The following is a 16,141-nucleotide window of genomic DNA, read 5'->3' as shown; positions in this document are numbered from 1 at the left end:
TACGCCCACCTTCCAGCACTTGGTCTACAACCCTGCAGGCACCAGCTCTTCGGATGCAGATCTGGAGTCATATAGCTGCATGGAAATAGACCCTTTGGTCCAACTTGTCTGTGCTGTTCAGATATCCTAAATTAATCTAGTCCCATTTGTCAGTATTTGACCCATTATCCGTCCAAACCCTTCCTATTCAAACACACATCCCTTTAAATGTTGTAATTGTACCAGCCTCCACCATTTCCACTCGCAGCTCATTCCAAACACGCACCACCCTCTGCTTGAGAAAGCTACCCCTTACGTTCAAAATCTTTACCCCCTCCCCCTCTCACATTCAACCTGTGCCCTCTAGTTTTAGACTACCCCACCCTTGGCTATTCACCCTGTCCATGCCGCTCATGATTTATAAACTTCTATAAAGTCACCCCTCAACCTCCGATGCTCCAGGGAACATAGCCCAGCTTATTCATCCTCTCTCTATCACTCAAACCCTCCAACTTTGGCAATATCCTTGTTAATCTTCTCTGAACCCTTTCAAGTATTGTAACATCTTTCCGCTAGCAGGGAGATCAGAACTGCACACAGTATTTCAAAAGCACCCTAACCATTGTCCTGCACAGCCGCGACATGACCTCTCAACATCTATACTCAATGTACTGAGCTATAAAGGCATGTGTACCAAACACCTTCTTCACTATCCTGTCTACCTGGGCCTCCACTTTCAAGGAACCATGAAACTGGACCCGTAAGTCTCTTTGTTCAGCAATGCTCAGCAGAACCTTACCATTAAATGTATAAATCTAGCCCTGATTTGCCTTTCCAAAATGCAGCTCCTCACATTATCTGAATTAAACTCCATCTGATACTCTTTGGCCCATCTGATCAAAGTCCCGTTGTACTCTGAGGTAACCTTCTTCGCTGTCCACTATACCTCCAATTTTGGTGTCAGCTGCAAAATTACTAATCTCCTATGTTCACACCCAAATCATTTATACAAGTGATGAAAAGCAGTGGACTCAGCATTGATCCTCGTGGCATACTGTTCACCACAGGCCTCCATTACCTGCCACTACTACCTTCTGTCTTCTACATTCCAGCCAGTTGCTTATCCAATTGGCTAGTCCTCCCTTTATTGTGTTCTAATTTTGCTAACCAGGAGGAACCTTGTTGAATGCTTTACTGAAGTCCATATAGATCACTGTCCACTGCTCAGCCCTTATCAATCCTCTTCATTACTTCTTCAAAAAACTCAATCAATTTAATAAGATATGATTTCCCATGCACAAAGCCATGTTGACTGTCTGTAATCAATCCTTGCCTTTCCAAATACATGTAAATCCTGTCCCTCAGGATTCCCTCCAACAATTTGCACACCACTGCTGTTAGGCTCACAGATCTATAGTCCCCTGGCTGTTCCTTACCATCTTTCTTCAATAGTGGCACCACGTTAGTCAACCTCCAATCTTCCGGTACTTCACCTATGGCTATCGATGATACAAACAACCCAGCAAGGGGCCCAGCAATCACTTCCCTAGTATGGGTTGTAGGGTACACCTGATCATGTCCCAGGGATTTATCCATCTTTATCTGCTTTAAGATGTCCAGCACCACTTCCTCCGTGACATGGACATTTTTCAAGGTGTCGCTATTTATTTCCCTACATGGTCTATCTTCCACATCTTTCTACACAGTAAACACTGATGCAAAATACTCATTTAGTATCACCCCCATTTCCTGCGGTTCCACACATAGGTGGCCTTGCTAATCTCTAAGGGGCCCTATTCCCTCCCTTGTTACTTTTTTGTCTTGAATGCATTTGGAGAATCCCTCTGGATTAACTATATTTGCAAAAGCTATAGGCACATTTTAAATTAGTTTAGGGTTTTGCCTCCAACACAGACAGCAAATGCCAGAGACCTACAAGCTTTTCACTGACAGTATTTTTCCTAATATTATTTCTAAACCTTCTACCAAGCAGATTAAAATCAATGCCCTTGGCATGTGCCCTTTCACTTAGACAAACAGGTCTTTCCTGTCTAACCTATCTAGACCTCTCATGATTGCATACACCTCAATTATTACCACTTAACTTCCTCTGTTACATGGGAAAGAACCTGAGTCTACTCAATACTTCCTTTAGGTTGCAGGCTATGGTAAGCTCTTTCAAGCTTTGGCAACATTCTTTTAACTCTCCTCTTTGCTTTCTCAACAGCAATAATATCCTTCCCATAATGCAGTGACTAGAACTGTACTCAAAAGTCCAGTCATGGCCGAACTAGCTTTTCATATAGTTCCACTATTACACCCCTGCTTTTCTATTCCATAACATGCCCAAAAGAGGAAAGCATTGCACATGTTTTCTTTACTACTGTTCTGTCACCTTCTAGGACCTGTGGAAATGACTCCAAGGTCTCTTACTGTCTCTATCCCTCTCGATCCTTATATATATCTTGGTTTGCTGTCTCCAAATACATTACTTCACCATTGTATGATTGATGCTATAGTGCTCCTTTCAAGTTTGAATAAAAAAATCCAGAATTTTCCAACATACTTTGATGCACAATTGTTTACCTTGCTTATTCATTAGCCTTCCTAAAGAAATTGAAACACATTAGTTTTGAAAGCAATGCCCTCAAGATAACTAGGTGCAGAGCTGGATGAACACAGCAGGCCAAGCAGCATCAGAGGAGCAGGAAGGCTGACGTTTCGGGCCTAGACCCTTCTTCAGAAATGGGGGAGGGGAAGGGGGTTCTGAAATCAGTAGGGAGAGTGGGGGAGGTGGATAGAAGATGGATAGGGGAAGATAGCTGGAGAGGAGACAGACAGGTTAAAGAAGCGGGGATGGTGCCAGTAAAGGTGACCCTTCTCACCTTTCCTGGCTCCATCCCCACCTCTTTGACCTGTCTGTCTCCTCTCCACCTATCTTCTCCTCTATCCATCTTCTATCTGCCTCTCTCTCTCTCTCTCTCTCTCTCCCTATTTATTTCAGAACCCCCTTCCCCTTCCCCATTTCTGAAGAAGGGTCTAGGCCCAAAACGTCAGCCTTCCTGCTCCTCTGATACTGCTTGGCCTGCTGTGTTCGTCCAGCTCTGCACCTTGTTATCTCAGATTCTCCAACACCTGCAGTTCCAATCATCTCATGCCCTCAAGATGTTTTGAAAGAAATCACTGTGGCTGCAGAAATATCTACAAATTAATCATTAGAGTCTTCTGACAAATACTAAAAACCTTTACGTCACGAATTAAAAATTCAAAAATCCAAACATAAAATAAATGACATTCAAAATTTGTGTAAATTTCTCAGTGTACATCACAGCATCCCTCTAACACTCCCTATTAATTTCTGTCATAGAGTCAATTTTTCTCTCTAAATCACAATGTTCCCCTGTATCTCACAGGCTTTTACTTATTTGACCAGTCTGCCATCATGGCTGATCTGAAAATCCTCAACTCCCCTTTTCCACATTTTCCTTATAAGCCTTGATTCCCTCACCAATATAAAAATCTGTCTGTCTCAGCCTTGAAAAAACTCAGCCTCTACAACCCTTTATGGTAAGGAATTCCACAGATTCACTACTTTCTGAGAGAAGAAATTCACCTTCATCTCAGTCTTAAATGCTATCAATCCTCATTACTTTCTTAGAAAATAGAATTAAATTAGTAAGAGACAAGCTTCCCTAAACAAAACCATGCTGACTATCCCAATTAATGTGTGCCTAAGTGACAGGGTTGAATATTGGGGTCTCTCAAAAACTGAATTTTCCTAGTAGCATAGATTTCGTTAACAACTATTACAGCAGTACTTAACTCAACAAAATTCCAGCCATGTGAAAAATAAGGGAAGAATTACAAAACACAGTGGTGACTAGCCCTTTGAATGCCATAGTTCTAAACAAGCTCATCTCCAAACTCTGAGATCTAGGTCAGCTCTCACCTCTGTAACTGGATCCTTGACTTCCTGGCCACACAATCAATAAGGCTAGGTGACACCACCTCGTCCACAATAATCCTCAAAATCACTGCCCCACAAGACAGCAAACTCAGCTCCCTTCTATACTCCTTATTTATTTATGACTATGTACCAAATGCTGGCCGAACTCCATTATAAATTTGCTGATAACACCACCGTTGTAAGTGGGATTTCAAACAATGATGAGACAGAATACAGGAAAGAGACTGAGTGCTTAGTGGCCTGGTGTAAAAATAACACTCTCTCCATCAACATCAGCAAAACAAACGGAGCTGGTCATTGATTTCAGGAAGCAGACTGGAGGGCACACCCCTATCTGTGTCAATGGTGATGAGGTGGAGATGGTTTAGTGCAACAATTTCTTGGGAGTCATGATCACCAACAATCTATCCTGGTCCACCTACATCAAATGCAACGGCCAAGAAAGCAAAACTAACACCTCTACTTCCTCAGGAGGATAAGGAAATTTGGCTTGACCACAAAGACACTTAGCAATTTTTAGAGATGCACAATGGAAAGCATCCTATGTGGACACGTCACATTGTGTGGCAACTGCTCTTGCTAACATGGCAAGAAACTACAGAGAGTTGTGAATATAGCCCAGCCCATAACTCAAACCAGTCTTCCATTAATTGACTCCAACTTTACTTCCCACTGCACCGTGAAAGTCAGCAACATCATCAAAGATTCCTCCCACACCAGTTATACTCCCTTCCACCCTCTTCCATTAGGCAGAAGATGTACAAATTTGAATACACGTATGAACAGATTCAGCTTCTTCCCTGCTGTTATCAGACTTTTGAACAGACCCCTCAAATGTTAACCTCTCTCTGCAGCTATAACGCTATTCTGCACTCGGTTCTGCTACCCGTATGCAATTTATATGGAACAATCCGCCTGCATAGCATGCTAAACAACACTTTTCACTGTATCTTGGTACATAAGAACATAAGAATTAGGAGCCAGAGTAGGGGCCATCTGCCCCCTCGAGCCTGCCCTGCCATTTAATAAGATCATGGCTGATCTTTGAGATTCAGCTCCACTTACCCACCCACTCACCATAACCCTTAATTCCGTTATTGTTCAAAAATTTATCTAGCCTTGCCTTAAAAACATTCAGCGAGGTAGCTTCAACCACTTCACTGGACAGGGAATTCCACAGATTCACAACCCTTTGGGTGAAGAAGTTCCTCCTGACTTCAGTCCTACATCTGCTTCCCTTTATTGTGAGCCCTCTCGAACTAGTTTCACCTGCTAGCAGAAACAACCTCCCTGCCTCCACTTTATCTATTCCCTTCATAACCTTATAAGATCTCCCCTCATTCTTCTGAATTCCAATGAGTATAATCGCAGTCTACTCAGTCTCTCCTCATAATACAAACCTCTCAACTCTGGAATCAACCGAGTGAACCTCCTCTGCATCCCCTCCAGTGCTAGTATATCTCTTCTCAAGTAAGGGGACCAAATCTGCACACAGTACTCCAGATGTGGCCTTACCAGGACCCTATACAGCTGCAGCATAGCCTCCCGGTTTTTAAACTCCATCCCTCTAGCAATGGCAGATAAAATTCCATTTGCCTTTTTGATTACCTGCTGCGCCTGCAACCGCACCTTCAGCAATTCATGCACAAGGACACCCAAGTCCCTCTGCACTGCAGCGTGCTGCAATTTTTTACCATTTAAAATATAGTGCATTTTGCTGTTATTCCTACCAAAATGGATGACCTCACACTTATCAACATTGTACTCCATCTGCCAGACCTTTGCCCACTCAGTTAGACTACCTGTATCCCTCTACAGACTTTTAGTTGCTTCTGCACACATGTACATGTGACAATAACAAATCAAATCAAACTTAGTCAGAAGTGGGCAACGGTGGGGGGCAACAATAATCAATAGTGGCTGTCTCATGGCCACTGGCCAAGATGATTCTGGCACTCGACAGACACAGCACAAACTACCTACCCCTAGAAATATAAGTGTTGAGCTCAGAGGGGAGTACGTAGGAGCGATGGCACCTGGAGAAGACTACAGGAGTTAAGTCAAATCTGCGCTGGGGCCAACAAGAGTTAGGGAAGTCAAGTCCATGCTGGAGAAACTGCACTGGGGGTAAGAGCTCAGGAACTAGATCGCATGCTGGAATAACCACGTCGGGGCTAGGTCAGATCCGTGCTGGAGGATCTACGCAAGGACCAGGAATAGAGTAGGCCATACCTGCACTGGCGCAACCACGTCAGGGCAAAGGGTAGTTCTCAGAGAGCAGTTCTCATCAAGCATACCTCGCTGGCAGCAGCTCTCATCAGGCAGACCCCAGACAGCAGTATTCATCAAGCAATCTTTTTCAAGCAGAGAGAAAGGAGAAAGACTGAGAGAGGAGTTCACTAACACTTCAGCTAAGGAGCAGGATGCTGGCTTCACCACTACAACGAGACTGAAAAAAACCCAACAACCATCCCCAGTTGTCACGGCTCTATACTTTCTTTATCTAACTAACCAGCGTATCATATCTTTGATTTGATTCGATTTATTACTGTCACATGTACCAAGATACAGTGAAAAGTATTGTTTTACATGCTAACCAGACTAACCATACCTTACATTAGTACATAAAGGTAACAGAACATGTTTTATTAAAATTCAATCTACTTTCAGAAAATCACTTACAAATTGTCAACTGTATGTATTAATAACTGTGATTACAAAGCCATAAAATCCAATGATAACAAAGTGTGAAGCTGGATGCACACAGCAGGCCAGACAGCATCTTAGGAGCACAAAAGCTGACGTTTCGGGCCTAGACCCTTCATCAGATCTTGGTCTAGGCCCGAAACGTCAGCTTTTGTGCTCCTGAGATGCTGCTTGGCCTGCTGTGTGCATCCGGCTTCACATTTTGTTGTCTTGGATTCTCCAGCATTTGCAGTTCCCATTATCTCTGACCATAAAATCAATAATAGTTTATCCTGTCTCTTAAAACCGTTTGCTGATAAGTTATCAGGTATGATCATCCTACAATTCTTTGTTCTATTCCTTCAGTCCTTTAGGATTTTTTCTTTATTCATTCACGGGATGCAGGTGTTGCTGGCTAGGCAGCATTTATTGCCCACCCCTAATTGCCCAGAGGGCAGTTAAGAGTCAACCACATTGCTGCGGGTCTAGAGTCACATGTAGGCCAGACCAGGTAAGGATGGCAGTTTTCTTCCCTACAGGGCAATAGTGAACCAGATGGGTTTTTCCAACAGTTGACAATGGATTCACAGTCATTGTTAGTTCTTCATTCCAGATATCTACTGAATTCAAATTCCACCATCTGCCATGACAGATACAATACTCCCCAGAATGTTGTCTGGTCTCTGTATTTACAGTCCAGTGATAATACCACTAGGCCATCTCCTCCCCTTCTAGTAGTACTTGCCACTTATCAGTTCAAAACTGATGGCTGTTTGAGGTCTTAAAGCATGTGGGCTTGTTATCAGAGAGTTTTGCTGGGTTGGAATTCAGAGACATAAAGGCTAAATTAAATATAGCAAATGTAATAAATTATTTAGATCCTCAGTTAGAAAAATAGAAAATCTTGCAAAGAACCACAATTTAATTTCGATATGTTAGTGAGAATATAGCTTAAAATTAATGTAAGTACACCAGGGAAACATTTTTGATGAAAAGACAATTAATCTAACATCTTAAAAGCAAGAACACTTGCCTGAAAACTGGGCTTACTCCTGCATTCATCATCTCTCCATCTAGCCCTTTTATCAGTATTCCTCTCATCTGCCCAACACACACCTTTGTCATTTCTTTCACAACAGGTCTTCCATTCCACTGATAGTTACTCTGCAATTACACATTATTCCTGGCAATTGTTCTTCATCTGATAAAAGGAGCCTAACTGGACTAATTCTGCCAAAACTGAAAACTTAAGCTTTCAGTGCATTACAGGCTCCTGGAGAAGAAAATAATTCAGATTGTGTAAAATTATACTTTAGAGCCCAGTTAAATTTATAATAGCATCCTTTCTGGTTTACTCCTTGGGCTCCATCTTTATCTTCCGGATGAAATGTACGGCAGCTCTCTCCACTGCATAAAACACATGAGTGAACATTAATTGGTTAATTCTGAAATTTATTTATTTAAGGGTCACAGGAAAGGCTGTTGGTTTTATTGAGTTGGATTCTTAAATGCTCTTCAATATCTCATATTATGGTTGAATGCATAGGCAGGCAACAGATAAAGAGCTGTGGGAAGTTGGATACTATGGAATCATAGATTACAGCACAAAGAAACCACTTGGCCCACCGGCTTCATGCTGGTATTCTAGCTGATCCCAACTTCATTGCCCTTTTCTTGAAGTGAAAAGATTTGCAGGATTTCAGGTGTTTATCAAATTCCATTTTGAAAGCTACAACTGAAACTGATTTCACTGTACTTTTTGGCAGTGTATTCCAAACCCTAAAATCACTGAGTAAAAGCATTTTTCCTCATGATCTTCTTATTTTTTCTGTCATTCCTTCAAAAGAGCATCTTCTGATTCTCAAACTTTTGCCAATGGGAACAGTCTTCCCGAACTATTTTGTCTTGAACACATATGATTTAGAAAACTGTCAAATCTTCACTCAAAGCTCTCTTCTCTAAGGATAGCAACCACATCTTCTCCAATCTAAACTCATAACTGCAGTCCCTCATCCTTGGGACCATTCTCAGAAATCTTTCCTGCACCTCTTTTCTAAGTCTTGACATCTTTTCGAAAATGGGGTGCCCAGACTTGGACACAACGTGCCAATTGATGTTGAATTATGCTTTATAAAAGGCTCACCCCAACATGCATGCTTTTGTCCTCTATGTCTCAGTTTATAAAGACTAGGATGCAATATATTTTTTAGCCACTTTCGTATATACCCTCTCACCAACAATTTGGGCATCTATATTGACTGAACGTTTATCCTGAATTTCATGTTGTCTATCCCTTCTACTAAAATGTAACAGTTAAAACTTCTTGACAGAAAATTTCATCTGCATTTGTCTGCTCATTGCACTGGCCTGTCTATGTCTTCTTAATGTCCATCACTATCCTCTTCACAGAATATGTTTAAATGTTGTGTAACATGCAGATTCTCAAACTGTGCCCTTAATAACCAAGGCTGGGTCATTGCACACAATCAGGAAAAGCAGTGATCCCGTTACTGCCTCCTGAAGAATCTCATTGCCTACCTTCTTCCAATTTGGGAAAAAAAAATCACCATTATCTGCTGATACTTGCCACAAAGCTAGCTTTGTATCCAACTTGTCACTGTCCTTCATGTTCCATAGGCTTCAACCAGCAATCCTATTCTGCGGGACTTAAAATTTTTTGAAAGTCTATTTTCAACCAAACCAATGGAATTATACCTCATTAAAAAGTTCAGTTCTCCCTTGTGTGACTGACTCTTAATTGCATGTAAATCATTTAGCTTTAAAGGCTGGACTGTAATTCTTCCATTAAGGTTTTGATTGTCAATCTTTAATTCCAATTAGTTCAGAGACAAAAAAAATCTGCAGATGCTTGAATCCAAGGTAGACATACTGGAGGAAAAGAGAAAAGTCAACATTTCAGGTATTATCCTTCTTCAGGATTGGAACTGACTTCTCCTTTCCTCCAGACACCATCTGGCTTGCTTTGTTCTTCTAGCCTCCTGCCTGTCTACCTTTAATTCCAATTTACCTTAGCCAGATCTATTTTCAGGCACCTAAATTCACATTTGTGGATTAAATATTTTAACTCTGGACTTCTCCTTATCCTTGTCCCTGCAAATGTATACCTCATGATCCTTTGTACATAACGCTCTTAAATTATCCCTCTTTGACACTATATACTTGCTTCACTTCATTTGCCAGAACTAAATCCAACAAAGCTGCCTTTCACCTTGGAGCAGAAACAAAGTGATCAAGAAAATGTTCTTGAAGACAATCCAGAATCTCTTCTGCTCTCTGTCCTTTATATAATAAATATCGTAATATAAACCACGAAATATGAAATAATTCTCAACGGACCGTATGTAATATAAAGTATTTTGGCATTTCAACTGACAAAGGTGATGGCACAGTGGTATTATCACTGGGCTGGTAATCCAGAGACCTAGCTAATGTTGAGAGGACTCAACTTTAGATCTCACCATGGCAGATGGTGGAATTTGAATGCAAAACAAATTTAAAATTAAAAATTTAATGATGAAATCATTGTTGATTGTCCTAAATACCAGTTTGGTGCATTAATATCCTTAAGGGAGGGAAATATGCTGTTGTTACCTGGTCTGGCCTACATGGAGTCATACAGCATGGAAACAGACTTTTGATCCAACCAGTCCATGCCGAACATAATCGCACACTGAACAAGTCCCATATGCCTTTGCTCGGCACATCTCCTTCCAAACATTTCTTTATCTAAACATCTTTTAATGGTTTTAATTGTTGTAATTGTACCCACAAACACCACTTCCTCTGGAAGTTCATTCCACACACAAATCACACTGTTTCTAAAAAAAAAGCCCCTTTTTGTCTTTTATTTAAATCTTTCTCCTCTCCCCTTAAAAACATGGTCCCTAGTCTTGGAATCCCCCACCCTGGGGAAAAGACACCTGCCATTCACCTTATCTACACCCCTCATCATTTTGTAAGCCTCCATAATGTCACCTCAACGTTCTATGCTTCCTTGAAAAACGTCCCAGCCTATCCAGCCTCTCTTGATAACTGATCCGCTCAGTTCCCAGCAACATCCTGGTAAATCTCTTCAAACCCTGTCCAGCTTAATAATAATACAACAATAATAATACTCTTCCTTTAACAGTCAATTAGATCATCCTTACAAACTCAAAGGAATTTTTAAAAATGCCTCTTTAGTCATTTTCCTTGCATCTTATCGTTTTGGCGAATTTGTGCTCCTAGCAGGTTGCTATACAAACCATGACCTTAAACCAGTTCAATAGAAATATAACTTGTTGTAGTGTCTATACTTTGCTTTATTACAATGTCATTAACTAAGTTAATACGGGTACTACAAAAGCAGAAATTGCTTGAAAAGCTCAGCTGGTAGTATCTGTGAAGAGAAATCAAAGTTGGAGTTTTGGGTCCCGTGACCCTAGTATGGGTGCTGATGTTTTAAATGTTAATGATCTTTTCCCCCTGCAATTTGGCCCGCCATTACTGTGAATTTAGTTTTCCAATCATTCTGAGCATTGATGAAAAAATAAACATTTCCCATGGCCTTTCCTTTTGCACTCATTGAGGAAACCAAAGAATGTTATATTTCAAGCAATCACACTATTAATATGGCAGGAGAAAAGGCTTGTTATTTGTTGGCAAGTTGACTCCAATTGGCTAAGGCAATGCCAAGTTGAAAGCAACAGAAATCTATAGATTTCCAGCTCTTGGGTAATTCAAAATAGGCACAAGGCTTGAACATGTTTGATATTGTTGCAGAAGAGCAAATCTTTGTGCATGAATGCACTACCAAAACAACTTTGTCTGAGTAAACTAATCTTACCAAGCATTCAGCATGGGGTAACTAAGTTTCTACTTTGACAAATGAATATCATTTATTGGCTGTAATAGCACAGAGTAATTTTTTTTTCCAGATGACCTGAATGAACAGCTCCCAAAAAATTTAGAAATGGTAGCACGACAATGTAGTTGATCCTAAAGTGCCCTCTGAAATTGTCAAACAAACAACTCAGTTGTATCATACTACTAAAAAGTCACATGGGCTGATCATTAGCAAATGGAATTCAATCTGGATAAATGCGAAGCGATGTCCTTGGGCAGGACAAACAAGGCAAGGGAACACATGACAAACTCGAGGATCCTGGGGAGCAGCCCAGATCAGAGGGGCCTTGGTGTTCATGTCCATGGCTCCCTTAAGAATACAGCAGGTGGACAAAGCAGTTAAGGAGGTATGTGGGATATTTGCCTTTAGTAACTGATGTACAGCATTTAAGAACTGGGAGATTATGCTGGAACTATATAAACATTGGTTAGGCCACAGCTAAAGTACTATGGACAGTTCTGAAATTCATGTTGTAGTATGGATGTGATAGCACTGAAGACGGGGTAGAGAAGATTTACCAAGATCTTGCCTGGGCTGGTGAGTTTTAGTTATGAAGAGAGATTGGACAGACTGGGTTTGTTTACTTTAGAGCAGTGGCGATGGATGGGCTATGATTGAGATGTATAAAATTATCAGGGCAAAGACAGGGCAGTCAGAAAAGACCATTTCCTCTTGGAGAGATCAATGACCGGGGACAGACGCTTAAGGTAAGGGATACAAGGTTTAGAGGAGATGTGAGGAAAAACCTTTTGATCTGGAACTCGCTGTCTGTAATAGTGGTAGAGACAGAAACCCTAACAACATTGGAAAAATGTTTATATGTGCACTTGTGATGCTAAGTCATCCAAGGCTATGGTCCAAACGTTGGGAAAAAGGATTAGAACAGTTAGGTGACAAAGTGTGGAGCTGGATGAACACAGCAGGCCAAGCAGCATCTCAGGAGCACAAAAGCTGACATTTCGGGCCTAGACCCTTCATCAGAGAGGGGGATGGGGTGAGGGTTCTGGAATAAATAGGGAGAGAGGGGGAGGCGGACCGAAGATGGAGAGAAAAGAAGATAGCTGGAGAGAGTATAGGTGGGGAGGTAGGGAGGGGATAGGTCAGTCCAGGGAAGACGGACAGGTCAAGGAGGTGGGATGAGGCAGTAGGTAGGAGATGGAGGTGCGGCTTGAGGTGGGAGGAAGGGATGGGTGAGAGGAAGAACAGGTTAGGGAGGCAGAGACAGGCTGGGCTGGTTGTGTGATGCACTGGGGGGAGGGGACGAACTGGGCTGGTTTTGGGATGCTGTGGGGCAAGAGAAGATTGGTTGTTTTTGACTAGCATGGATATTATGGGCCAAAGGGATTTTTTCTGTGCTGTATATCTGTCCATCAAAAGCAGTCTGTTTGCCAGGCACCATATCTGTGAACATCCACTCCCTGCACAACGAATGCTCAGTCGCAGCAGCGTGTACCATTTACAAGATGCACTATAGAAATTCACTAGGCCTCCTTAGACAGCAGCTTCCAAACCCATGAAAACTTCCAGCAAGAAGGGAGAGAGAGCAGCAGCAGATACATGGGGCATGACCACCAAATGGCTACCATCCTGACTAGGAAACAGATCACTGATCCTTCAGTGTCACTGGGTCAAAATTCTGGAACTCCTTCCATAATGGCACTGAGGGTGTACCTACACCAGCTGGAGTGCAACGGTTCAAGAAAGTGGCTGACCATCAACTTCCTGACGACAAATTGGGATGGGGAATAAATGCCAGTTTAATAAACACAGCCACTGACACCCACATCCCATGAATAAATTTTAAAAACTGCTTTATTAATATGGTTTAAAACTTGCAGTCCATACACACAAATTCTTGGCTATCCATAGTGAACTAAATGGTGCTTTCATTCTCAATAAGGTACATTAAATAGAAAATACTCAAATACAACATCAACCTGCCTCCTCTACAGCTGATTCCATAGCACTAAATGACAAAGGTCTGAAAGCTTACTATTTCGGACTGGAGAGAATGCAAACAAATAATGAAATAGGAAGTGGAATCTTTCTAAATAAAATAAACAATTTCAAACACACATTGTCAAATATTGTGCAAGGTTTAGCACTTAAATTGATTTTGTTACAAAGACATGCATTTTGTTCAAGTGTTTTATACAGCGTTGTAAGTCCTGATACTAACATACCTCTCGGTGTCTGTCTCTGTCCCTGGATTTCTCACGGACCCAATCTATTGTATTGAAATCTTCATATGTCCCCAAACCAGGAATTGGTTCATCTAGAAAATCCATTATCTTGCTTGAACCATTCATTCCTGTTCCATTATAGTTTGCATACCCTGTATAAGAGGAAAATAAATACATCCCATGAACATTAGAAGATAAACTCAGAGGATTTTTTAAAACGCTACTTTCAGTCCTTCGCAGCCAGGCCATGCCAATGGGGTCTTCCAGTGCTCTGGCGTGGCTAGTTTAATTGTGCTGAATCACTAATATACATTGATCTGCACTATTCACTACAACTGGTAAGACATTTACAAGGCTGCAGCGGCAAGATAAAAAAAACACAGACCTCATAAATGTGCAGTTACACAGGCAGATCAAGTGTGGGCAAGACTAACTGATTTCCAGATCGTGGTGGATTGTTACAATAAACTTTGTAAATTACAGTTGGATGAAAACCATGAAAAAAACTATACAAAATTGGAATGCCAATAATGTGATCAAAATGCCTACAAAAAGAAAAGTACTGATGCAAATTTGGATTTCTTTAATATTTTAAAATGATAGATATCTTGGGTCAGTTTCTGTTCTTTGCTCCTGGATGGGTGGAGTAGGGGAAGGTGGAAATGCATTTTAGTGAAACAGTATTCCTACAATGCATTTTACATGACTACAAGATTTATATCCCACCTAAATAACTGATATAACCATCATCGGGCCTCAGAGTTTCATGGTAAATCATAGATATTCTCCATAGCAAATACCCATACACATACTTAAGAATCATTCAGTTTAACCTCCTCTGGCTACTTTATTTTATGCCTGCAAAACTTTACTGTGGACGCAGAGGGCATCAAATCATTCTGTGAAGCCAGAAGAAAGACTCAATAAATCCTTACATCTGCCATCACAAAAGAGGATTGCAGTATAAGCAGGACAAGAGGCAGTACAGAAGATTAAAAATTTTGTAAAGAGACGGCCTCACTTGATCTAGATGATAGGTTTTCTAGGTTGCTGAAGGAAGGCAGAGTAGCAATAAAAGAAGCTCTAAATTGAAATACTTCAATTTTTCTTGAACATGCAACTGCTGCTAAAGGACTGGCAAACTGTCAGTGCTACACTTGACAAAAAAGTGGACATGGATAAATTTAGTAACTTAAAGACCATACCTAGACCATAGCGTGAATGTGCTTCGTCACTCAATATTACGACTAATTTTTGAATAAGGTCCTCTGATTTGTCACTTAATACTCTCCACAGCAATGATTCTGTTAAATTCTACCCAATCCCTGCTCCCACATTCCAATTTAGAACGTCTTTTATATACAAGACAATTCAAGTGTATTTTTCATGGCACCACAAGCAGTTTAGACTTAAATTGTGGGCTGGCATGTGTGTTTAACAGAATTACTGAGATAAGGTAAATGATGATTAAACAACATCAAAACTGAAAAAAGAAGTGCAGAAACAATGAGTTCCATAAATTTAAGAGAACAGATTGAGTGATACTTGGAGATTTTGAGAAGATTAAGAGCAGTGGAACAGATAGTTTGGAACTGGCAGAAACAACAGACAAGTTCATGGCAATGACCATAGTGATACAGCATTAATGGCCGCAAAAGATTAGGCAATTTGCAAAAGTGAGGTAGAACGAAGTTAGAGGTGAAACTGCACTGCCAGGGTTACACAAGAGGAATAACATTAGCAGTGCTCAATTCAGTTTCCATCATTAATGAAAGATAAGTGTAACATAATGAGTACATGTAGGGAATCAGAAGGCTCATCTCCTTTAAGCAACTTAATAGGTAATTCATCACTTTATATGCAACTTTAACCTTTTACACAAGACATTTCAGCATATTCTCTAATAGGCCAGAATTACTGGATTATTTTCTTCTGGTTCATTTCAAGTTTCAGCTAGATGTTTCTCTAAACTTTAATCGGATCATTCTTTGCCATGGGTTACACGCTTCTACACAGTGCTACAAACATCAGTTGGAGGCAAACCAGTATTGTACAGAATCTAGGCTGTTAGTGGTAATTTCACATTCGTACTGAAAGATACAAAATGCTTTATAAAGAAGGAAAATTAGTATTAGCAGCATATCAGAGATCATAAACCAGGCAACCATGAATACAAACAGTATTTTCTAAAATACTTGGAAAAGAGGATTGTTTTGGCCTTAGAATATTTTGGGTACAGTTTATTGTAACAGTGTCAATGATTCAATTGTTATGACATAATGAAGGCATAGGATTCCTGAATCCCACAGATTGAATACCATCTGTGAGCTCCTTTGTAAGAAGCTTAACTTCATTACACAACTTCTGGCTTGCTAATGTTTGGTTCTCTAGTCAAACTTATAGAAGTTATCGTTGACCACA

The 16,141-nt window shown here is 40.8% G+C and overlaps 1 protein-coding gene across 11 annotated transcripts in view; it reads right to left on the bottom strand.

The window, feature by feature from the left end:
• clcn5b (chloride channel, voltage-sensitive 5b) overlaps positions 1-16,141 on the bottom strand; it is a 136,915-nt gene that overhangs the window by 46,802 nt on the left and 73,972 nt on the right. For all 11 annotated transcript variants that reach the window (XM_048544286.2, XM_048544284.2, XM_048544287.2 and 8 more), the window contains one exon: positions 13,721-13,872. In XM_048544286.2, the coding sequence (XP_048400243.1) occupies positions 13,721-13,872 (152 nt within the window). The remainder of the gene's footprint in view (positions 1-13,720; positions 13,873-16,141) is intronic.

The sequence above is a fragment of the Stegostoma tigrinum genome, chromosome 15 (assembly GCF_030684315.1).
Source record: "Stegostoma tigrinum isolate sSteTig4 chromosome 15, sSteTig4.hap1, whole genome shotgun sequence".
In the NCBI taxonomy this organism is placed as follows: domain Eukaryota; kingdom Metazoa; phylum Chordata; class Chondrichthyes; order Orectolobiformes; family Stegostomatidae; genus Stegostoma; species Stegostoma tigrinum.
This window is presented reverse-complemented; position numbering and strand designations above follow the sequence as displayed.